Source organism: Molothrus aeneus, chromosome 9 (assembly GCF_037042795.1).
Source record: "Molothrus aeneus isolate 106 chromosome 9, BPBGC_Maene_1.0, whole genome shotgun sequence".
Lineage (NCBI taxonomy): Eukaryota > Metazoa > Chordata > Aves > Passeriformes > Icteridae > Molothrus > Molothrus aeneus.
Genome location: NC_089654.1, coordinates 20,913,271 through 20,939,495, shown reverse-complemented (window position 1 = coordinate 20,939,495; position 26,225 = coordinate 20,913,271). Strand labels below are relative to the sequence as shown.

General features: G+C 36.5%; 1 protein-coding gene across 2 annotated transcripts in view; it reads left to right on the top strand.

The window, feature by feature from the left end:
- VAV3 (vav guanine nucleotide exchange factor 3) overlaps positions 1-26,225 on the top strand; it is a 147,077-nt gene that overhangs the window by 96,830 nt on the left and 24,022 nt on the right. For both annotated transcript variants that reach the window (XM_066555521.1, XM_066555520.1), the window contains exons 19-20: positions 1,550-1,595; positions 22,996-23,132. In XM_066555521.1, the coding sequence (XP_066411618.1) occupies positions 1,550-1,595; positions 22,996-23,132 (183 nt within the window). The remainder of the gene's footprint in view (positions 1-1,549; positions 1,596-22,995; positions 23,133-26,225) is intronic.

Genomic DNA, 26,225 nt, shown 5'->3' with positions numbered 1-26,225 from the left:
CCTCCTTTCTGAAGCTATTGATTTGCTATTGCCTGTTGAGTTGATCCAAGACATCAGGATTACATTAATTTTTACCAAGACTCCTATTTAGGTGCCTGCTTTCATTCTCTCTGTGCAGAAGAGAACTTAAGCATGGATGAGGAACTGTCATTTTGAAAAACATAGATTTAGGTTTTATGCCAGTAAAGAATCTACTGGTAATTTATTATGTTTAAGGGTATTGAGCTCGTTTTTATACAGCTCAAGAATTATTTCCTTGAAACCATTTTCCAGCCAGTCCTTTGGTGTATATGGCTTGAGTTGTCACAGTCCCTCTGTTGTTTTTATTTCAATTAAGCATTTCTCTCTCTCCCTTTCCCTTTCTTGTGCAAATCTGTGGTTGCTCACCAATCTGCATCAGTCCATATCATAACATGGCTTCCATCTATAAAAAACAATAGAAGATATAACTGAGCATTTTGCTTTTATCTAGTACTATTATCTTCATTGTAGTATCAGCTTTAAATTTTTATTCTATCTACTACAGATAAAGCAAAACTTGTATCCTTTATTTAATTAGACTTCTGGGGTACAAAGAGAATACGTCCAACGACTTGAGAGTTTGAAAGCCATTTTCAAACCAGGCTTTTGATTTTGCTTGTCTGCTACAGGGTTTGGTAATTGGGTTATGCCTCAGGTTACTGCTTTCTGGCTTGCCTTGGTGTGTGTCCTGCATCAGCTTATATCAACGGCGAGTAAATCAGAGCAACCTAATTGTTCCCTTTGTTATGCAATGTGCCTTTCTCTACTTGGTTTGATTAAAAAAATAAATAAATGCATGAATCATCATGCAAGTTACCAGATAAAACAAGTTTGCTAAAGCAGATGAGTGGTTTGCAGATATGCATTATTGCACATTGAAATTTCCAGGGATCCATAGTAAGTGTCTTAGTGTTTAAAATATAGAAAATAAATTGAAATAGTTTGAACCTTGTCAGAGAGTTTCTGATTTCACACAACTCTGGTTCCTCCAATTTTACAGGGACAGACAAGTTGCTAAATATATTTAAATACGTGCCCAAAAAATAAGGAGATTAAGCATTCCAGGGGGAATTGTAGTTACCTTCAGTTAAAGTAGAAATAGTGAAAGTTTCTACCATATTAAAGTAATGAGTAATGCAAGTGGCTTTGGCTTTTGTGTTGGTGGATGTTATCTGGGGCAGATAATGCCAGACTGCATGTTTTTCCTGTATCCTATTCATAAATGATTAAAAAATACATTTGTTCTCAGTATCAAAAAATGCTGATGTATGAACAAACCTTCAATGGACTCAGGCTCTTTCAGCCTAGTATCAGAAAAAATGGTATATATGAAAAAGCTATCAACATTACTAAGAATATTTTTCAAAGTGTGATCTTTTGACGAGATAAAGATAATTGTGTTGGTGGTTGGGGGAAATATCTTAAGAAAACCAGCTTTGCCTAGTAGATTGTGGTAATGAAAGGATTGCTGTGAGCCTCCATGAAAACATGTTTATTCATATCCTTGATTCTTATTTTTGCTCTGCAGAAACGAACAAATGGAATTAGAAGAAGCTCTAGACATGTGGACCCAGGTTTGTGTCATGACTTTTTAATTCTTAAACATTAAATAAAAAGAGTAAGAAAGCTCTAACTTGTGTTGTTAAGTTGCATTGTGACTACTATTGCCATGCACACAATGCTGAGAACTTGACTGCTGGAGTCAAGAAGGTCTAAAGTGATTGCTCTGTTTGTGATTTCAAAGATAAGGTCAGCTGGTTGAACTCTTAATTTTTTTTCCCCTTGTTTTTTCTTTAAGTAGAGCTCTGGTTCTATTTGAACAACAAAATGCCTCTGGGCTTTCAGTTAACATGATCCACCCTACTGTACTCTGTAGTTTTATAAGAAGTAACTAAGGGATGAATAGCAGACAGTTGCTGATAAAGTTCAGGTTCTAAGTCTTCACGTTGTGGGTATTCTCAGCTCTTAACTGTAGTGGTGCTCGGTGTTTAACTGTTGGAGTTGCTTTTCTGAAAGGCATAAACCAATTGCAGTTTTATATTGAACTTCAAACTGATTTTATTTTTCCTGTTATAGTAGATACTTCTGTGGAATCATGGCAGCAGCAGCCCTTAAGAAAATTAAATGCTTGGTTATAGGTTGTGTACTCAAGTGGGTGAACATTTCCTCTGGAGACACATTATGTGTCTGTATAAAATATTCAATGTTTTTCAGTGTAACTCTGTGATATTTTTAGTATCATTTTAGTGTCAGTAATTACATTTCTGTCCTTTATGTTTCTTGTATAGTTTAATTACTGGAGATTTGTTATGCAGATATTATTTGGAATAAAAGTAAGCTGTGGATTATTAAATATTTCTAGATGTGGACATCTAAGAATAGTTAGAGTTAAACATTAAACAGGATGGCAATTCTGTACACCACATTATAGCCTGGCAGAGCTAAGCACTTTTCAAAAAGTAGGAATGCTGGTTGTGCCACTAGCATTGCAGCTGCCTTGGCTTGGAAATTCTAAATGTTGTAACTAGCTGGAGTAGACCACACCTTTCTTACTCACGTACCTTTGACATGTTTTGGAACACGTATCGTCACTTTGTTCCCTCTAGCAAAATAAACCTGCTCCATGATTCTAGAAATTGTTCTGTGTGTTGTGACCACTGCAGCCATAAAAGCGAAAAATGAGCACCCTGTAACTCTGAAAATTAATACAGTCAGAGGGGAAAACATCAAGGGTAGGAATTAAATAATGCAGAAGGGGATGATTTCTTCCAAGTGTTTGCTAACAAGACTGAGTTCTTCCCATTCATTGGTGCCTGTTGCAGTGAAGTGTAATTACATGCTTGCAGAATAGTCCTTATAGGTTCAGTACCTTTAAACACAGCTGACTCATGCAGAGCCATAGAAGGTCAAGTAATTTAACTTTGAGAACCTTTTGAGTATGCTGGTGATTTTACTTGCTGTTGAAGTCTGATGGAAGTATTTGCAGCATCTTTATATACAAGGATACTTTAAAAGTAGTTTTTATTGAAGACTAAGTACCACTGAAATCACCAAAAATGGCTGAATTGAGTACTTGTTTAAAAGTTGTATGTAGCCAATGCCTAAAATACAGTTCTGCTTGCCCCCTGCCTTGTCCATTTACCTACACAGAACAGTTCTTTGAGTTGTTGGGATAATCTTGTTATGGAGTGAAGTTCTGGGTCCTCATATTTTGGAAAGCCAAAAGAAATACAGAATGTTTGCATGAATTTTAAGTCCCTTTCTTAGAGACATGGCTCTAGAAGAGTTCTTACAGAATGTCTTCTGAAATTTTAAAGGTTTTAAATAAATAATAATGAGAAATATATTACATACTAATGTGCTCTGTACGTATACCACATACTGTCAGTTTTCAAATGAAATGAGATTTTTGTTTTGCATTTTGTAAAGATAGGCATTCTGTGTCCTCCTGTAGCTCAGTGGGTATAACTTTTAAAGTCTTTGGTAAACTCCTGGCATCTATTTTGCATAATCTAAGTCCTACTGTTCATCAGATTGCACACTACCTTGAGAGACAGATGCTATCCAGAGGGCAGTGCTTGGAAGAGATCAGGCACGTCAGGCATACATTACTGCATTGAGCCTCAGAGCTTTCCAAGAGCACTGACGTGTACAGTTCTAAAGAGTCTGTGTGCCAGGATGCTCTTTTTGCTGAGAGAGGTGGTCAGAAGGTTGACTGCCAGACTGCTTTGTCTTTAGGAGGTTTGGCTGGCTGCTGCTGCTGCAGCCAGTGCTGTGATGGTGCTGGAGCTTGGTGCCAGGCTAGGGAGCTGACACTTACTGTGAATCAATAACCAGCACCTGCAGTGACTAAATATTGATGGAGTTTGATATCAGCAGTAAATGCAAATATTTTGGGTTGTAACTTTTCAAGATTGTTCTGTTATGTCTGTCTTGGCTATTTTAGTAAAGAATGATGAATAGCATGGTCAAGTTAATGCATTGGTGCTTCTCTTTTTATGCTTGACGTCAAATTCAACTTTTGCTGACCCAGCTTAGCCCAGAATGAAAAATCATTCAAATTTGATGAGAAGCAGTGCAAGTTGAAGGATGGTCTAAACAAAACAATGGGAGGATTCTGGATTAAAATATCTTGTTTTCTGCAGGTAAAGCTTATTGATGAAGGAACCTATTTAGCTGAAGGTACCCTAAAGGCAATAAATTAGTTTATAGCTTTTTTATTTTTGTTTCTTTAAAGTTGGGTTAAAAGTTTTGACAGTGACAGTCTCCTCCTTGAGATTTGCTTTGTGCTGGATAAGAAAGAAAGGTAGAAGAAAAAATGATTAATGGATGATCAGTCAGAGAAATTCCCATGAAATGAAAGCAGTGATGAGAAAAATATGTGCACAAAAAGAACACTGTGCAGAAACTGTACAGGTGAAGAAAAGACTGGAAATCCTACAAAATTGGGCTTTGTCTTTACACTATGCACTAGGCCTTCAGCCTGCAATCCAGTTGCAGAGAGCCTCCTGATTTACTTCATCTACTAAACTTTAGTGGGACAGGTTTTAAATAACCTTGCTTTCGATTAAGCAGGAGATAATAAAGGCCATCGATGAAATGAGCTGGTGAATACACCTGCAGCTATAAATCCAGGGGAAATTTGGTCTACAGCTTTGACTGTAGAACAACATGATTCTGCTTAAATACATTTGAGAAGTGATCAGACTGATGTCAGTTTTTGCATAGGATGGGCATGTGAAATTATAATTGACATTTTATTCTCATGTAGGGAATATGTTTAAGCATGGAAAATACACCATTGGCTTAAATGACCAATGAAGCATTCATATGTATATTCATAAGCACCAATTATTGTGTGAATTCTTGAGAAGGATGATGCAATCTGACCAATGTTTTTAATGGAAATAACTTTATATTTATTTTAATATGAGTAAAAATTACTGTCTTTCTCAGCTATTGAGATAGTACAGTGTATGTTTGCTGTCGTCTTTTTTTTTATGGTATAAAGAGTCTAAATGTGATAGATTCACAGCTTAGTGTTTTTGAAACTGGTTTTACCCTAAACACTTCTGCTAATATAAACATTGGAATTTTAATCTCTAGAAGTGTGAAAGTATATTTCATATCCGAAGGATAAACTTGGTAAAAATAGAATACTTGAAGCCTTATAATCAAGATTCATTGTAGATTAAACTCAAAATCTGATCTGTGAAAGATCACTGCTGAGCATGTTCTGACTTCTTAAACAACTGATTTCTTTATAAGCAAGGAATAAAGATTAGAAAGCTTCAGTTCTGAACAGAGGGCCAGAACCAATATTTTTCCCCTCACAGAAAGTAAAATATTTAGTAAAATATCCCAAATAAAAGTAAAATATCCCAAACTTTTTTGGGATGCAGGGAAACAATACTAGCAAGTCATGTATACAGTGCAATAGCTTGGGAAAGTGTATCTTTCAGCCCACAAATTCGAAGTTGAAATAATAATTTTAAAAAGAGGTATTAATATTTCTGGTTGCTGTCTGGTCCATACTTGCTTTGTGAATCCTCTAATATTGGGTTTACACAGATTATTAAAAACCCCTTGGGATCTGAAGAGAGTCACTGGTTTTAGGGCCTGAAGTATATGCATTAAACAAGCAGCAACAACAATCTGTGTAGGGAGAAGTACAATACTGGAGCTACGTTTATTTCATTAGATGTAGTGGGAAATAAGCTACTCTGTGCTTCATATTTTGTTGAAGTTGGATTTTGGAATCTTTTAACTAGGTTGTGTGTGATTCCTAAGCAGTGAAACAATATTTGGGGGTTTGTGTAGTGTGGTAGTGTTTGCATCCTGTCTTTGGAGTAAAAATGAGGGGTAGTGTCATATTGGCAGTTTAAATTTTCTTTTGTTAAGAATGAAGCATGCTAGACTGAGATATTTGCACAAATTCTTACGCAGTGTGCTCTGTGATATGCAAGTCTAACTCTGATTTCCATTTCAGTGCTACTCCAAGTGTATGCCCAGCCAAAAGCAAAATCTGGCTCAAACTCAAAAGCTGGGATATCCCAACCAGCAGATAATTCTTTGGCAAGTATGCAGTTGTCATAGATGAAGCTACCCTTTAACTAAGAATTTGAAGCATGTCACCCATTTTCTTGTTTCATTGAGCTATCCAGGCACATCCTCAGTAGTCCTGATTGACTGTTGTCTTCTCATTCAGCCCAGTATAGAGAATAGCCAGTTTCATGGATGAGAAAAGATAACGTTCTGCAGTGTGAAGCCCAGTGCTGAAAACAGGCATTCAGGAATTTATTTCTCCACTTGTACAGTGGCAGCAGCTACGTGGGAGTCTGGCTGTGGTTTTGGTGGCCCAGTATTAACTAACTGGCCATCAATATCAGTGTTGAGAGCAAGAATTTATCTTGGTTTTAAGCCGTAGAAAAAGGTCTACCTAAAAAAGCATTAAATAAGCCCCCTGTATTTCATGAGGAGTTGACTGATGTAATTTATAGTATCTCCTTATTAGGATTGTCTTCATCAGGATGAATTAGACCAAGTAGCATCTTTTTGCTTTGGTAAAGGAATCCCTGTATAGACTCAAGAAATCCCTTGATTGGTGTTTCTCATATACACGTAATACTGTTATTTAATTACATTTCCTGTAAATAAAATGTAGAAATGAATAGCAATCCCTCAAAAACTAGAATATACATATGGCATTCTTTCCAGCTTTAGATACTGTTTGCATGGAACATGATGTGTTTTAATGGCTGGACAAAATGAGTGTGACTGTAAATTAAATTGAGGAAAGCCAGGAGCAATACTGGAGCAAAGAGAAATGTTTCACATAACTTCCTCTAGTGAAGAAATAGTTGTTTGACAAAGTTTGAGGTCTTTTATAATGTTTGTGGAGCATTAGATTTACGGAGTAACTTAGGACTTCTCTGCATGCTAATGTTTTAAGCAAGCTACAGAACAAGGTTTGATTTTACATCTACGTGACACATGTTTAACTTTTGGCTGGGTTTTATTCAGCTAGGGATACTTCTTCCTTTTTTACACAGCATCTAAGCACTTTGTTCAAGGTGCCTCTATTGTATCCAATACCTGTCTCTAGGAATCTTTGTGGAGCAGAGGAATTGCGGGTCAGAATGGGTTTTAGGGGGCAGCTGGGAGCACACTTGCTGCAAGGAGGGCGCTCCTTGGCAGGAGGGATGTGCTGCTGCTCACTGACACGGTGTGGAATCCTGGAGCTCTCTGAGGGACTTGGATTGCAGCTCTAGCCTGACCATCTCTTGGTATTGATAGACATGTTTGAGCATGTTTTACATCAAGTGGCTGGGATGGGGGTTGGTGTTTGAGACCAGAGTCAGTGAATTTCTTTGTGGTCCCACGTTCTCTCAGGTTCTTGCAGCTGGGCCTCAATGGCTGTGAATTCAGAGACACATTGAATTGTGTCGCCTAATTTGTGAGATCAAATTAATTTATCTCACATATTTATTAAAAATATGTATTACATTTAAGATCTTTGCTTTTTTTTTCTTTCCTCTGCAGTGCTTCACAAAATAATGAATTCATCTTTGTTGTGTTACAAGAAAGGACATGTCTAATGTTTTGCACCAAGAAATTTTCCACTAATATGTTTCTGGAAGGTGAAGCAGAGTTTTGTCTTCCAATGAAGCATTTCAAATGCAGTTTAATGATTTTTATTTGGGTTGTTTTATTTTAAACTAAAATTATTTTTATATTCCTGTTGGGGAGAGGTATTTGAAAGGTGCTGTCCCCTTGGCATCTCAGCAGTGAGCTAACATTCAGAGAAGAACATAGCCTTTAGCCTTTTCTTTTAATTAAACATCAGAAGACCCAGATGCCAAAGGGTGAAATGTATTTATTTTGTCAAACTCTTTCATCCTTGTCGGGTTGGATTGCAAGATTAGCTCTTAGTTGAGTGATTTAAACTCTTTTGTCTTACTGGATGTGTTTTTGGGACTGTCTCTATATCTTAAGCAATTAATATTTCATTTTTTTCTTAGAGAAGTAATGGTGTTCAATACATACTTAGCCATATACTAACATAACTTTTAAGCTGAGATGGATTAAAAATCCTTCAGTATCTTTCTCCTTTTCTGCATAAAAACACTCAGCATCAACTATTTAAGGAAAACATCACTGTTCAGAGATAACTGCATGGAAGTTGTCAGGAAGAAAAAAAGAAAAGGTCAAGTAGAGGTGGACAAAATGGGCATACAAGTATGATCAGTAAAACAAAAAAATACACTGTTTTGTGTTTTAAACACATACAAAAGTAGTGCAGTGCAGCACTATTTAAAAAAAAGGAAGAAACCTGTGCTGTGTGGCCCAAATTTGCCTTTACTTACCTTGGCAAATGGAAGTGAATTGCTTGGTATTTGGTAAAATTTATTGGGACTTACAAATCTCTTATTCATCTTCAGGAGGACTATTGCATTTACCCATCTATTTTCATATCTGATTTTAATCTTCAGGGTGTTGTAATTCTCAGAAGGCAAAACAAAGATAATAAGGCAATGAATGATTAAAAACAGTCAAAAGTAACTGAATTTTAACAGTACTCTAAAGCATATGGTTTCTTTTTTTGTGGCTCACTCATTTAACTAAATCAGTATTTGATCACTACTTCAAAGTAATTCTCACACAAAGAATTTGGGAAACATTGTAAAATTGAAAGCAGCCATCCCATGGGAGAAAAAAGACTGCTGAAAATTCACACAAGAGAAGCTCCCAGAACTGCCTCTGCCTTTTGCCTGAGGAAGGTTTTAAAGCTTGGTAGGAGAGGCCAGAGGCAAGATCCTGAGAAACTGATGCTGCTTTTCAGGAGACTTTTTAATCTGCTCACCACTTTGAGATTGCCAGAGAAGGGAACAATGAGGCTGAGCTAGGCTGCAGGCCAAGCTAGCTCAGGATCCCTCCAACAGCAGCCAATTAAATGGATGCTGAAGGATGGAATTTGGGGTAAGGTGCTGTGGTACCTCCCTCCTTACCTTGTGTATTCGTTCCTTAGCTCTTAATTTTCCTTCCATGTATTCCATCCTTCCATCTATTTTCATTAGCACTTTTTTAACCAATCTAAAATCTTCGCAACATCCTTTAGCTGTCACTCTCATAATTAGTTGTGTGAATAAAGCACATCTTTTTGTTTGCTTTTAACCTGCTACCTATTGCTTTGACTCCTGTATATTTTTGGCTCAAGAAAAAGATTAATAAATAAGGAAATAATGAATACTTTTTCCCTGGTTGCTATTATGCCACTCATGAGTGGTCTGTCACATCCCCTCCAGTCATGTGTCCTCCAGCCTGAAGAGCTATTGTGTGCTTCATTCTGCTGATACAGAAGCTCTTCTGTATGTCTGACCATCCTGTTTGCTTGTTTGTGGGCTTCTAGGTCCAAGAGTTGTCAGTCTTTCTAGTTCTGTGTCTGCCGCAAGAAATTTCTTAAGAGTTGGTACGGAGCAGAATCCGATTATGATATTGAAGAACTGATTGTAAAAAATACTTGGCAATTATTCTGAGATCTGTCGTCTCTGTGATGATGCCTGTTTCACACTCCATCATTGTGTCTGAGTATTCAATCCATATGTTACTTTAAGTCTTTTATGAAGGTGTGACCAAATGGCCTCCAAAGATCCTTCCAGCCAGAGTTATTCTCTGATTTTGAATCCTGTTGTTAATGAAATCTTCCTTCAATCCTTTGCAAGTAGTGTTCTTTTTAAAGAAACACTTTTGCACCTTTTCTAAGACTTAATCCACTTACTACCATTTTAATAATGCTTATTAAGTTTTTGAACAAGGAAGGGCCAAGCACAGATTCCTTTAGGTGACTCTTCTGGACACTGCCTTCTATTTGAAAAAAATACTGTTGTTCCAGCCTTTTTTGTCCTGTCCTGTTGTTGTTTATTTATTGGGGGCAGGGGGGAAAATTTTCCTCTTATATCATGTAAACTGGAAGAGAGCCTCATTGTGAGTCCTGTTAAAATTAATTTGCTAATCCACATTAATATATAATCCTACTTCATTGTCTGCTTTAAAGAAATCTAAACAATGTCCCTGACTGTAGTCTTTATATTATCCATATACTTGTAAATTGTTTCTATAGTAGGCTTTACCAGCCTGTCTTGTACAGCTGTCAGATATTTGTGTTGAGACATCTACTGATTACAACAGAGTTTCTCACATATAACCACTTATTTTTATGGTACTGAGTTGTTTTAAGAAATAGCTTGCAGATCATAATTAGCAGCTCGGCGATGTAATGTTTGAATTTATTCGGTACTTAGCATGTTCAAGTAGTGACATTATAAGACCTGATCTGATGATTTTTCAGTAGAATCTATTTATTTGGTTGTTTTAATCCTTAGATGTGGTTTATCCAGGAAAAAAGGTAAGGTGCTTAGGCATTAAGTGAAAGAACTTGGAGTTCAGCCCTCATTGTTGCTCTTGCTGACCTGCAAATAAATAGAAGACATGTTCAGTCTTGCTCTTCTTAGAACTTGTGTTTCTTAAGCTTAAGTGTGCAACAGGGAATTAAAAAGTAACTTCATTATCTGATACCTTGAAAACGTGCCTCAGTCCCTTAACCGTAGAGGTTATTCTTTAACCAGCCTGTTTGGAATGGGGCATGTGGAGAGAGGGGCAGCATGAGGCACTGTCTTGTAGTTCAGACAATAAAGTGTGATGTTTACTCTTCTTGAACTTTTTCCTTAATTGGGTTTGACAGCAACAAATAGCATGAAATATGGTACAAGAAGAGCTGCATGTATGGATCACAGCTTTCCTTCCAGAACAACATTACATTTCTGGCAGTAGCAGTCTTCTTGTGACTGGCAGGGATCATTTAATACTCTGGAATTCACTTAATGCTGGTATATTTTCAGCATTTTTTTCTTATTTCTTCTTTACAGAAGACCCTACATGTTGCCCTATAATTTTCACCCTCCCCTTTTTTGCTTTATCATGGGGACAAAGGCTGAAAAGAAAAGAGTACGAGGCTTAATGATAGGGACTTAAAGCTCTGACTGCTCCTGTGCATTGTATGCCAGTTTTGTTATTTGTCCTTTTCTGGAGGTATTGATTGAAACCCTGTAATTGTGTGTTGCTCTGCACAAGGCTCAGGCACCTGAGAAACACTGAAGGATCAACTAAGCTCAAAGAGCCAATGCTGGGACTTAAGTGTCTGAGGTGTATTCTTTGTCAGGGCAGTATTTTGGGAGAAAGAACCGTCTGGGTGTTCTGCTGGTGTCAGTTTGATCTCTGGTGATTCTTTGATGTAACTACAGGCTATTGCCACAAGGTGTGGCATTTTTTCCCACTGAGGTGTCCCCTTACTGCCTTTCTTTTGAATCTATGGATCACCCAGTCACAGGCTAAATAACTTCAGTAAGGCAATAGCAAACTGGTCATGGGGGGCAGCTGCAGTGAGGAGATAAGTGAGATAAGTCAGCCTGACTTACCTGGGATATCAACCCATAGAATTTATTGCTTTTGGGTATGGTTTCTGTCTTTAGAAATCTCATAATTTGCTGGAGGATATAAGCCACATTCAGACTGGAAACAAAGTGGAAGGAGAACCTTCACTATTGTGCAGATATGTGAGGGTTTCTTGACAGGGAAGGAAAGAAGCAAAAATATGTAAGATGCAGTGTGATTATTATGGCAGCACTGATGTCTTGACAGGGACTAAACTTGATACCCATCTTTATTGCCTATGATAATTTACCAATAATGTCTTGATTTTGCAACAAAGATCAAGTGATGGATTATTTTATTGTGTTTTCATTTCTGCATTTAAAAGAAGGTCCTTTTACAGCTTATTATTTATTCATCATGTAAGCAGTCTTCAAGTTAAGAACTTAATTATATATAGACATAGAAAATTATTCTACTTGAATTTGTAAACTATTTTGAAAGTTGTAACTAAAAATTGAAAATATTTTTCTTTGATAAAAGGGACCGTATCAGAATAGTATAAAATTTTTCGTATGCTAGTTGTGCTAGAAAAGAAAGGCTGGCATAAATGAAGACAGTAAAAACTTAGATGTAAGATATATATTTTTATACTCAGTGGATATTTTCATTGTAGTCTGAATACCTTTGTCTAGGTATATTTGCTAATTGAGACTAGGGATACTACAAATTCATGGGAAAGTTGGAGGCATCACAAAATGGGGATGCATTTTGCATTTTCTATAATTTGTTGTCATAGATTGCCAATACTTCAAATATGCAAAGTGTGCAGCATAAAAACAAAATCCCAAGTATATACTATTTAGGAATAAATAATTTTAACTGCATTGGGGTGTTAACAGTGAAATACATATTCATATTTTTTTACTTCTATAGCGCAAATACTTTGTAATGAAAACAAATTTTGTTCTCTTTTCTCAAAGAAAATAATTTATTTGCTGTAGCCCACACAGACCAGAAATAAGTGGGCATATTTTTTAAAAGTTTTTTGTTTTAGCCAAAAAACATGGTGTCTTTTTGTGGCTTTAATATAATGCCTTAATTCTTGGCCACATTTGTCTATTGATGCTTGCATGCAAAGAAGGTGTCTAAGGCCTGAAATTTTTTTGCATGTGTGCTAAGAACTATCAGTTAAGAAGTAAAAGAAGTATCTGCTGTAATCAGGGTAGAGGCCACAGTGAAGAAAAATTGCTTGAAGAGTAAGATCATGAGAGTGTTTAACTTGAAAAGCTGAAGGATTATACAGCATTATGAAGAGGGTGCGTGCAGGCAAAATTATTTGTCATGTGCTGGGACCTGCCTGCTTTGCCAGGCATCAGCCTCTTCCCTTTCACGTTATGTAATAATTTAAAATGCTTCTCTTGCCAGAGAATTTAGTTCTTGTAAGTAACACAAATGGGAGACAAAGGCCTTTCATCTTAGAGGCAGATGGTATTAGTCAATACTGAGCACAAAAGAAATTGTCTGAAAGAGAATTGAATTCTTATTTTTGCAATTCTTGATGAATAAAATGTCAGCACATATTCAGCAATGTGTGTTTTTAAATTTGATACCTATGAAAAATTCTAGGTGGTGTAGGCATGTATTTTCATGGAGTCTATATTGTTAAAATTATTCAGTCTGTGAATTCTCAACACTAGGAAAAATGTGTGGGTCCTGTACAAGATTCATGACATTTTGCAGTATTAAATTCAGTTTCCAAAGTGGGGTTCCTGTTTTCAAGCCTTTCTCATCTTGCTGCAGAATTATCCCTGGGCATGGGGAAGTGAGTATTTAAAGTACAGCTCCAAATAGTTACTTCTATGGAATAATGGACTTGTATATTCCAAGATTTGTCCCTGTTTTTCAGAGCCTTTTGCTGCACTGTAATCTACTGTCTGGACACACCTTCATAGCTCATCTGTAGTATCTGCCCAGTGCAAGTTGTTGGCCCCTGGGGGCAGGTACATGTTTGAGCAAATACATGAATTAGAATGCCATGCCTGTCTATGGCATCACATTAAAAGATGCAATAATTAACATTGGTTAATCTTCATACCATGTGCTTTTACAAAAAGCAGCACCACATGTACCACACTTTTAAATTCATATGCCAAAACTCCATTTTGCTTAACTTTAAAAAAAAAAAAATGAAGCTGCTGACTTTTGAGGCAACACGATTTTTAAAGTTTGTATCCCTAATTCACCTCCTAGACTACATTAAAAGGATGAGATTTCATTACTTTGTCAAAACAAGTGAAAACTGTGTTTTTGAACCTGATTATTCTTTGTTGTTTATTCCCATGAAACATTTAATGCTCAGCTGTTTCTAACACTTGTTCAAAATGCTGAGACTCTTTTCAATCCAGGCAATTCCAAAATCCCTTCCTCTCACAAGAATAGCTGCCTGTGTCACTCCAAGTAAGGAGTAGTTACCCGAATAAACATTTGAAGTTAGAATTTTAAAGACCAACAAGAGCTTGTCCTTAACATTTGTATGGAGGAAGACCTGCTGTGAAGAGGAAACTAAGGTCTGTCAGTGAAGGAAAAATAGTTTTCACTGTAAATGAATCACAAAAAGTATGTGGCAATGACCATTAGGAAGTCAGTGACTTTTTTAGCTCTCTGCTTTCAGTGCAGTCATGGAGAGAGTCCTCCTTCTCTTTTAAGAAATTACCTGAGTTTGAGTGTAAAAACTGACATCATTTTGGAATTGCACTAGAAATATTGGTTATTTTAGATGTACTTTCTTCCATTTGCAATCTGAAGTTCTCAGCCTAGGGCATGTTCAGGTTTTCTGAATTGATATGGATCTACAAAGACAAATATATGTATTATAGGGGAAGACAGTGTTTGAAAGATGCAGGTACAGCTTATGAAAACGCTTGCTGTGCAAATGGGATTGGGTTAGCATTTGTAGATTCTTTCAGCAGTGTACTTGACTAATTTTTTATATTTCTTCTGTGTTGTAACGTTTTGTTGCCTGACTTCCCAAAATCTTCAGAGTTTCTTTAGCTTCTGTTTTGAGATGCAAAAGTAAAGTAAACTCAGGAGTGAATCTGTGAGAGTAAGGAGCAGAACAACCCTTAAGGGGGATGAGAGACAAATGGTCATCGGCCATCTAAATAAGAATAGGGTCATTCTTTCCTAAAAGGCAGCCCTTGTGAATTTCTCTTCTGAAGTTTAAAAACATGGCTCTTCAGAAGGATTTTTATAGTGCCAGTTTTTTTTTCTTGCAGAGGGATGAGCTTCCAGGCTCCTTAAAATGCGTGTCACAATGTGCCAAATAAATATCCCTGCTTAAGAGTGAAGAAAATGCTTTCTCTTGGAGTTATTTTTCTAAATTAAAAAAAAAAAATATTCTGAAACTTAGTTTGGATTTTGGATTTTCTTGGCTAAATTTCTAATTTCTGATCAAAGTACTGTCTTTAAGCAGCAAAACTACTGTAATATAAAAACAAAAAAATGTGTAGAAATAAAACAGAACTCATACAGTTCCAAAAAGCAGCCTTGTACATTGAATAATATTGCTAGTCTTGTTTATTTTCCTTGCAATGAACTCCCACTATGATCTGCAATGTAGTTCCAAGTTCTGTGTGGATCTTAACTAGAAAATGGAGATATAGCAATTTACCAGGGGGCTTTTTGCTAATGATCAGATCTACAAAACCTGGGGAAGCACGACGACTTCCTGAGTTGTGGTGTTTTTCTGTTTCTCATAACAAGTTGTTGATCAGACTGTTAGCAGACAGATTTTTTCCTCCCACACATCTTCATTTTGGTTGATGGTTGACCATTTTTGCAGAGGTCTCTGCCAAGAATACAATTTCTATAAGCAGCATTAAGAAGAAATGGTGGAAAATTTGAGTCTTCGCAAAACATAGATTTTGACAGGTAGTAAAGGACTGAGGGAACCGCAAATCCAAACACAAAACCACAGTAAGGTTTTTAGGAAGGAAACAGTTGTTAGAAGAGAGGGGAGGACAGCGACAGAAAGCATGGCTAGGACTGTGAAAAAAAAGATGTTTTTTCCAGTAGTTGGAACTCATGGAGTTCAGGAGGATGACAGTCTTTAAATCGTCTATTTTGATGGAAGAGAAATGTGAATGTTTATCAGATGTGATTTGGAGTGCATTTGTGAAGATTATTTTGCCCTCCCCATGTCCTTCCCCCATATTTGCCCCAGTGCTTGCAAGTTTTCTGTTTATGGAAGAAAGGACTGCTTTACTTCTATAAGCAGAAACTAAACAGTTGGCTTAAGGCTTATGGTAGCTGATCCATGTTTTAAAAATCAGCCTTGTGTAGGTTTTTGATTTCAAAATTAGGTGGCAAACTCCAGAGTTCTGGTTATTAATATGCCAATAGTGAGACTTGATTGAACAGTACACAAAGGCAAAGCAGTTAAAGAGAAGACAAGTGGAATACTCCTGAGTCCCAGGCTCTGTCAGCATTTCAGCCACCTTGCCTTTAAAGTGGAAGGAGGAAGGTGTGGTTAGGAAAGAGTTCTTTACTGTGAGGGTGGTGAGGCTCTGGCACAGGTTGCCCAGAGCAGCTGTGGGTGCCCCATCCCTGGATGTTTGAGGCCAGGCTGGATGGGGCTTGGAGCAACCTGATCCAATGGAAAGTGTCTCTGCCCATGGCAGGAAGGTTGTAATGAGAATGATCATTAAAGTGCCTTCCAACTCAGCCCATTCTATGATTTTATGAATGTTAGGCTTAAAATCAGTATCTAAAATTAGAACTTTTAATTACAATGACATACAAAAATAATGACTTAAAACTGGGAGAATATAAAGTTCAATTAAAATATCTTCTTTGAGGTATATGTACTTATTAATTGTGTTAATTTTGTAGTAGTAATTATTTAAATCACTGCCATTCTGAAGAGAGCTCTTAATAGACTATACTGGCATCTTCATGTATGTGAGTTCTGTAATTTTTGTTATAATTACTTGGCCTAAAAGTTAAAAAATCCTACCCCAATCTAGTCTCTTTTGAGGCATTAATAGACTGCCTCAGAAATTGAGTGTAAGTGGGTTTTTAAAAGTGATTATAGTGTTGCTTTCCTCATGTCTCCTCCCCAGCTGAGAAGGCCTTCTAGACAAGTTTTGCCTTGGCAGTAACAAAGCCATTGACTTCTGCTGGTTGTAGGGATAGATGACACTGATGAGGAGCTGGGAAGCTGCTCTCCTGACAAATGCAAGAGAGAAGAACCAAGTTTATGGTTTATTCTGCAATAAAATGATTATGAACAGGATTTTAAAAAATGAAGGTAGCAGAGCCGATTGGAAGAACATAGAATGCCAAAGGACTTTGTTTTCATATAGCCCATGCTCAGATTAGAGCTTTCCTTTAACTAGCTTTTAATATTAGTGTTGGACCTAGATGATGCCAAAAAAACGTGTCAAAGCTGGTGATTTTGTGTCATGGATGCTCAGATTGTGGGTATAACAGTTCCACCTGTTCTTCACACTGCTGTCCTCATCAACCCATCTGTTTTTCTCTTTCTATCATAATTCCTTGCTACTTTATTATTTGCAGTTAGGCTTCTTGATCAGAAGCCTTCAAAGTGTAATTTTACTTACCATGGTGTAAGTACTAATTTTTTTCTTTTAATATGAGTTCCCCTTTGCCTGTGTCTCTTTAATTTCTTCTTTTTAAAAATTCTACATGACACTCTGGGCCCACTGTTCAGACATTTAATCCCATGAGACACTGCCATGAGTTACTTAGCCCTCACTTCCTGGTTGGAGTGTGCAGAGGTATGGAGATGTATCTGCTCAGAGATTTCAGGTGGAATATTATCAACCACTAAATGTCAGCTTCTCTCTTAGCAGGACTGCATTCCCTGTGTTAGTAGCTGCAAAGATATAAACCAAAAAAGGTCAAAGCAAGTTCAGAGGTTCCAAACAGACACCCAAAATGCTGTTGTGGTGAAACAAAGGACAGAATTAGTGAGCCTTTGTGCCATTTCCTGTATGAAAGGCAGCGTTGTTTTCTTGAGATTCTGGAAACATCAGGATGTGGCCTTGTCAGATAGTCTAAAATTCTGTTTCAGGTTCAAAGCCTCATGAACTCAGGAGGCTTCATTCCATTTCATTAGTGGGTTTTTTCCAGTCAGATTCTAAATACTGGTGACTAGGCTAACTTTTTCATAGAGAAAAAGAAAGTCTACAATTTAACTAAGAAGAGATGTTTAATGCAGACAAAGTTGTTTCATGTCTTTCTGGTAATAGGATAAAGTTTATCCACAAATTCACCTTTGAACCCTGCAGTCCTATATGCTGTGTCATTATTTTCTGTGTTAGAGTGATCCCTGCCTGAAGCCTAAGCCACCTTTTACATTGCTTGGAAATAACAGATGCTGGAATCAATTTTGACAGATAGAGGTCATAATAGGGTGTGCATTATGCATGTTGTTAGCAAAAAATAACATTTTTGAATCTCTGCATGAAGCTCTGAGGGTCATTCAGTGTTGTTGAGAAATGCAGAGCTGCTGTAAGGAATACAAGTAGTTTACTTTTTCTGGTTTCATATATAAAGGATATTCTAACTTATTATGTACTATGTTAATTCTAAATTGTAGCCTCCTTCTCTGACTCATAATTATCAGATGAAATACTCAAATGCATGGTGCGGTTTATGAAAGGCTTTATTCTTCTATAATATAACCTAATTGGTACCTTTTAAATCTTGATCTATCATGCTTTCTGTTTTTCTCATGAGCTACAATTTAGATCATTAATTTATGTTAGCTCTGTGACCCAGAGCCTGGCTATGAAGACTTTTCTAGGAATCTGGGGTTTTTTCCTGGTTTTCAAGTCAAGTAAATTTTAGCTATTTATTGGTGTCATAACTGGATAAGTTTCGTTTTTGATTTTAATGTTGGAAACTACCAGGTTCGTTTGTATCTTTAAATTAGAAGGTTTCCTGATAAAAAACTTTGTTATGTGGAAATCTGACTTAATGGAAACCAATGGGATTTTTATCATTAATGATAATATATGGATGAAATCCTGATCTTGTCCTTTGTGTTGGAATTTTAGCCTCTTTTTAGCATGTTTGTGAGTAACATTTTTGTGCCAGTTATGTTTCTGGAGTTGTCAGATACTGTCAGTACTGCAGCTATGTACATTGCAATGGCAGTGTGTCTAAATGCTTAACATATCTCACCTTTCAGTAATTAATGCATAGAGGGTCTATACTGTTTCTGTCACAAATAATCCATAATTATACTCTAAATAATTAATAACTCTAAAACATTTCAGGTTTCTGTAGAATACCACTTTTTCTTATCTGCATTATTGAATTACAGCAAGTCCTTAGGATTCTTAATGAGTGTATTTGTTACGAATCTATATGCCAATTAAAAATGAAATGTCAAGAATGACAAGGAAAATATCCTAGACTTTGCCTGTCTGAACTTCTGTAAAGCAGCTGGTGTACTGCCTCAGAGGAATTGGTCTCTTATGAGAGGAAGCTAAAAGAACTTGGCTCTTTTAGCCTAGCAAAATGAAGGTTAATAGGGGTATGATTGCTCTCTTTAACTGTAGTGTGAAAATAAAAGCAGACAAGGAAAAGAACTCAGCAGGCTCCTGTTTCTAAATGGAGGTAAGTTGGCCATGAACTAATTTACACTGAAAAGTAGAAGATTCTTGTTGGTTTAACCCCGGCCAGGAACAAAACACGAAGGTGAGAAAACTCATGGGTTCAGATAAGGACAGTTTAACAGCTAAAACAAAAGCTGCACACACAAGGAGAGCAAAAGAGAGATTTCATTCACTGTGTTCCTGGGCCGGTCTGTTGTGCAGCCATCCCGAGGAAAGCTGGACTCCATCATGTGTAATGGTGACTTGGGACCCAAAAGCCATCACTCCAAACATCCCTTCTTCCTCCTCCTTCCCCCACTTCAAATCCTGACCATGATGCCATATGAATGGCTTATCCATTTGTCATTTGGGGCCAGCTGTCCCAGCCATGCCCCCTGTCAGCTTCTTGTGCACCCCCAGCCTACTGCCAGGGTGGTAGAAGATGCAGAAAAGGCCCTGACATTGTGCAAGCAAACCCTGTTTTCAGCACAAACTCAAACCATACGTAGCCTCATATTGCCTTTTCTGAAGAAAACTACCCCAGCCAAAGCCAGCACAATTGTAAATGCTCAGAGTCTCAGAGTATAGAATTCTAGAATGAACAATTGGAACCAACAGTTTTGTTTTAGGGTAAGCTTGTAAAACTCATAGATTGTTTGAGATGGTTGGTGTATTAATGATGGATAGGTCTGGATGCACCAAACCCCAGTGTTTGTCCTTGTGTATGTTAGGAGGTGAGTGCTGACCAATTTCTGCCCAAAATGTCCACTAGCTCACTGTTAATCTGCTAAACTCTTTCTGTGCTACTATAATGAAATCTGTAATTGCATGCTGAAAAGGAAGTTAAACATTCTATTTGGAGCTTCTTGACTCTTTCCCTTAATTTATTATTTTTTCTGTACCCCATTTATTTTTTCTATGCTTAAGGGAAGAGAAGAAGACTTACCTGTGAAAATTTAGCTATTCCAGAATAGTATGTACTTGTTTTTCATTGATGATTCAAAGATGTCATTTAGTCTTTTGTTCCTGGAAAAACTCATTTAAAAGAATGTTTAAAATGATATGACAAGGATAAGTAATTTTGATATTTTCATATAACTAGCAAAACCTATTAGTTATGCACTCACTGCTTTTCTATCTTTGATACAGGCTGTGTGTGCATGTGTGCTGTTATTGATACTGAAATGAATATGGCCCTCAGTGACTCAGACACTCCTGTTGTTGGAGAGTGAATTTACCTTCAGTTGTTTTACTTGGAGCTATAAAGTACATTTCAGAATCTGAGTCAAATCTAACATGTACTAAAATAATTAGCACCAAAATACCATTTCCCTTGTTCATCCATGCATTTTTTTATCCATGGCCTTGAAGCTAGCAGGCAGTATCATTACAGAAGAGTCTAAATGAAGAAGACATGGCAGTGTCAGTGATTACTGTGTGTTGCAGTGTACTGGAATCCTGGCCCTGCACCCCAGTTACTGCAGGTGCTGGTTTATGTGAGAGTGGTGACAGTGCATGTACATTGTGCTAGGCAGTGAGGATTCATAGCAATGACAGTGCTGAGCATGAAGAACTCCCAAGCAGGCCAAGGACAACAATCGGATAAAATAGGTGGTAAAATTCCAGTAGAAAAATAAGATTTGTGTGTCACCATAATATAATGTAGAATTATATGTATTACATATAATACATATAATGTATTATATGTAATATAATAATGGAGACCAGCTACAGCAAGCAAATGAGCAGTGTAGGTATCACAGTTTCTGTAGGCATTACAAAAAATAAGTTTTAAGGAGGGTTCTGAAGCAAGAAAATAAACTCCATTAAGGCTGTAACCTAAAAGCCTATTTAAATGATGGGATTATTTCTAGTGATGTCAAGAGGTGTTAGATCAAATCTTCCAACATTGTATCTGCCACGGTAACTTTATAGTCAAAATTGCCATAGGACTTTACAGAATCAAGCATACTGAATTATACACAAGTCTTCTGGCCATGGTACATTTTAACAGGATTAATTTTGTGTTACCTTTTGAATAATTCTGCTAGTTGACACAGCACAGTTTCTCCCTTTTTTCCATAGTTAGCTTGCCCTGGTTTTCAGAGATGCCAATAATCATAGAAAATAGAATAGAAAATAGAAATAAAAAGTACTTTTATTCATGTTTATGATTAATAACTTAAAAACTATAGTATCTTAAAAAACTACCAGGATTTTAATTGAAAAGTACATTATTATTTTCTGAGCATATTCTGATGAGCTCAATCCAAGGGTGGGGTTATAAGTGTATTCTATCTTCACACTAATAATATGATAAACGAAATCACCAAATACATGGTTTTATAATGTGAATAATTTTTTGTGCATTTTTTTTGACTTCCATGTATGTCTCTTAGATGAGTACCTGCTGACAGTCTGCTTGTCACATACACAGGACTATAATTCAGATTCTGATGGGGCGTTTCCTTCCATTTGGACAAAGTTGTCAGCTCTCAGTAGACACTTGTGTGCAGCATTACTTCTGTTTGCCATGCAGTGCATGGAACATGTGTTGGTGCTGAATCAGTATATGAAAGCCTGAAAGTCTTCAGTTTGGAAACAAAGTAATGTCTAGTATTTGCCTAAGTGGAATAATGGCTTACTAATAATTAGGTGCTCATTTTAAGTATGCCAAGTAACTTGCAGAAACAGTAAAAGTTAAGGTGTCATTTGGGTTGAGTAATGTAAGAGCTAGTATTACTTTGCTTAATGTTTCATCAGCACTTAGGATTAGTATTTATTCATTAATACAGAGAGTAGTAATTATGGAAGGTGATTTCTTTCATGTTTCATACAATTTAGCAGAGATCATGGATATTTGTGTTTGTTGCCACCTAAATTACAGTAGTGATCTTGCAACAGAAATAAGTCTTCTGTGGGCCTGCTGATCCTTTGTTGTTAGAATGAAGTTAATGATGACCTTCCAGCAAGAAACACGTTAAATATGGCAGCCCAGCAACCTTGACTTTACAGCCTGTCACTCTTATCTGTAATTATTAATATATATTATTACAAAACTCTTACTTAAGCAAAAACTGCCTGGTTAAGGTTTGAAATTGATATACCCACTTAACGGTAATCTACAGTTTTATCTTCTGGCTGAAGATACGGGGATTGCCCCCATATTTGATACACTCCTGTGGAGGATTATTGAACTGTAGTTACTAACAGTGCTGTAGTTGTTTGCACAAGCAGACAGAAGTGGGTTGCTCCCTTAAAAAAAATATATTAAAAAAATCCCCAGCACAGCTTAGTTGTCTATGATGCAGTCAGTTTGATGTGCAAGGACTAGTGTGCATCTAGAGTTCTTGACTTGAAAATGAAACCTTCAATTGATCCAGGCTTTGCTACAGGCACCCAGAAATCGTGCCATAACATGAAAATTAAAAGAAAAAAGTGTTGTGAGAAATCTAAAAGAATTGTGATCTGATTCTCCTGGCTGTGTTCACATCATGGCCATAGGTTTTTGGTAATAGCATTCTAAAGCAGATGAGATTATTCATATTGGTGTCTTTAATGCTAATCATTGAAATCTTTGCCTTAAACTATAAAGATAGCCTTAATATTTGAACCCTATGGAGATCCATGGGTATGCATGTACAGGGAAGAGTCTCCATAGGAATGAAATCAACTTTACTCCAAGAAGAAAGGGGGATAGAGATGTTTTTCCAAAGTGATTGTTTTCTATTTGGTTGTGCCTGCTATAGTACTAAGTACTAGTGCCTTAGTCAAATACCTGCTAAAGACACAGTGTTTCTTTGCTTGATTGCTCTCATGGTTTTCAGATTCTGTAGATTGTCATTAAATAAAAATTGATTCTGGCTTTTGGGATTTTTTTTTCTGTTTGTTATTTATTATTTTAATGTTTTTTTCCCAGGTTTACCAAAAATGCAGGTCATTCGGAACTACAATGGAATCCCACAGCCAGCAGCACAAGATGGGCCACCATTGCATATCCAGATTGGGGACACTATTGAACTCATTAGAGGAGATGCACACAGCTTATTTTGGCAGGTACTGGGTTGTTTAGCAAATGACTATATTCTGTTTGTCCAGATATCATTGATATTATTGATATATTGCTCTCCTATTTTTTTTCTTTTTGAACAACAATAACAACACAATTCTTTGTGGTTTATCCAAATAAATGCCTGATACAACTAATTTTGCTTTGAAATTGCCAGTAGTTCCTATATGATTTAAATCTTCATTCTTGCAACCCTAAAGTAAGAGTCCTGGTGAATAAATCTGCAAGAACATGACATTGGTGGCAATCATAGTGAAATTATAAGAGTTAAGGAGAGTGTTTGCAATTCAAAAAAGCAAAGTTTTTGAATTTTCAGTGTCTGGTTCTGTAACATAACATAAGTAAAAGCTATGTTGACAAAACCCAGTTAGTGAATATTAAATTTATAAGGGAGAGAAATAGCTCTGCAAAACAGAACCACACCTAAACTACTTGCTGCTGCCTCAAGTCAGGTAAGGATAGGGGTTTTTATATACATGGGAAAAGTATATTGTATTGATGGCAAAATTTGCTGTCATGTGATTCACATCACTACTTTTGTTACTAAAATTTCTTCTTAAATGAGTACTATAAACGTTGAAAATGCTGACTTACATTCACTTTAACAGTAAATGCATTAAAATATCTCATTTTTCTTGATTGTTTTCTTAATTGTTTGTATTATTGGATACATGGAAATAGAGCTAAACAGAACTATCAGGAGATTACTAGAACAACGAGTGGAAAATATCTGTCTTCTTGAATTGATGTTCCTGTTTTGATCTTCCTGATTTTTTATTTTAAGCTATAATAAGGTAATGAATATAATATAAAAACTGCCTGGTCTGTTTCATGAGTTAGGTCATACTTTTTCTTGTTTGTTTTGGCTTCTGTTTTTCTGGCTACAGTTAGGATGGAATCTTCTTCAAACTCTTCAGGACAGGATCAGTGAGCTCTTCCTATTTCACTGTATCATCCTGAACATTTAATTGGGGGAAGTAATAAACAATAGAATTACTTTATGTAAAAAATATGTAAATAGGCATAACCAAACCACCTTACCCCCTCCCAAAAAACCCTCCAAACCCAAAGAACCAATCAACTCCCCTCTAAACCCCCCAACCTGTTACTTAGCACGCCATGGGTACTTTGCATCACTAAAAATAAATCTTTTTAAATGACAGAGTTTGGCCTGTATAGTTTTGTATGTAGGACTTGGTTCTGCAAGGTCTAGAGTTCTGATCTGGAGAAGCATTTAAACCTGCTCTTGACTCAGGACTGGCTAGAAGGTAATCATCTGACTAACACAATTAGTACAAGCCAAAATTACTGCTACCGCGTGGGACTGATTCTATTGCCATGTTCATACACATCTGTCAGCTCAATTTACTGGAAATTGTCTTAGAGGTAGTTTGTGATTATCATGCTAAAGAATTTAGCTAGAATCTCATTGTGTTTAACTAGCAGAAACCAGAGAGTGTGTTAGGCTTTTCCCTAGAAGCCTCAGTAATAGATTTGAATCCTAATGGAAATTGTCATCTCCATTAGCATCATTCAGGATTTTTTTTTCTCTCTTGTCACAGACTGCTTAATACAGATTTTTCTGAGTTTTTTAATGACATCTACATTTTAAAATGCATATTAAGAAAGAGCCTGCAAAATGCAGTTTATATTAAAATCTTTAATTATTCAAAAGGGCTTTTAGGGTAATTTACAGCTGACCCACCAGACTAATATTACCATGGTTTTCTAAGTTGACCATTCAGAAATTCATATGATTGTAATAGATAAGTATGTGTGGTTTAGGTAAAACTTTTTCATTCTTTACAGCACATCAAATAAATAATACAGATTACTAAGCAGTGCTTGAGCTGTAGCTGAAGTGTGGTCAAACATGTCTTGATAGAAATTAATATGTTTTGTTCAGTGGCTGCTCTTATTGAGTATGGTTCCACTTGCTATTCAGGTAGGATTAGTATTGAAAATAAGTATCACTTAGATGGCAGACTGTTTCAGAACTCTGCTTAAAATTAGGTCTGTACTTGAGTGGGATTTCTGTTTCAGGAGTAAATAGAATATATGTATACAAAGGGTAACCTGTATTCAAGCAGATGATGTGAAATGGTGTAAGGCTTTGCTTTGCTGAACACAGGTTCAAATCTGTGAGATTGTCACTTGTTTGCACAGAATTATTTTTTTAAATATCACTGGTATAAAGCACTTTTAGCTTAAATACTGCCTATGTGATTTTCCCTCTGCTGCCTCTGCACTTCTCTGTATTTTTAGTTAAAGTGGTAGCTACAGTGTGTGATAAATTGTATAGTGATCTACAGAGAATAGTGCACTCACTTATTGTGCTTAGGATAGTACCAATCAAAGAATGTTTTTATTTGTTTTCATAAACCCTTGTTATTTTTTACATTCACCTCCGCTCTGTTGAATTTTCTGAGCTCTATTTTTTGTGTTGATAATATGGTAGAATTACACATTTAGTGTTACAGAAACAAAAGGATCTAAAACCCTGAAGAAATCCTCATGTGTGTTTATGAGGGTTTTTTCCTTTAATTTTTTTATTTTGCAGGTATGCCATCAAAAATAAAAAAGAAATATAATTTGCATGATTTCAATGCTTGTCAAGTACTCATGTTTAATCTCATTGCCAAATGCTGAGAGTATATTATATTTACAGTCAGTGTATTACATTTAATAGAGGTTAAGAATTTATCTGCTTTTAAAAAATCAGTTAAATTAAGACATTTGTTTGCCTAAATACACATTTTGATGCCTCCATTTTATGAATCTGTGTTCAGGATTTTAGGTATGTGCTCTCTTCTACTCTGCCATGTGTCTTCATTGCCAAATATTACTACTAGGAATAAAAAGATGCTTTAAGGTGCTCTTCAGAAGAGCTTGGTTGGTGTTGAACTGTGTGTGAGCTGCTGATGCATGGATTTGTGATGGTCAGGTCACTTTTGGTGCTTAAAACCTGGAGTAAATTGATGGTCCTGCCACTCTGGGCGGGCAGCCCTTGTGGTGCAGGAAAGGCTCAGTTTAGGCCCTGCTGGATACATTTCTGCCCCTGCTCTCCCCATTGTTGTGTG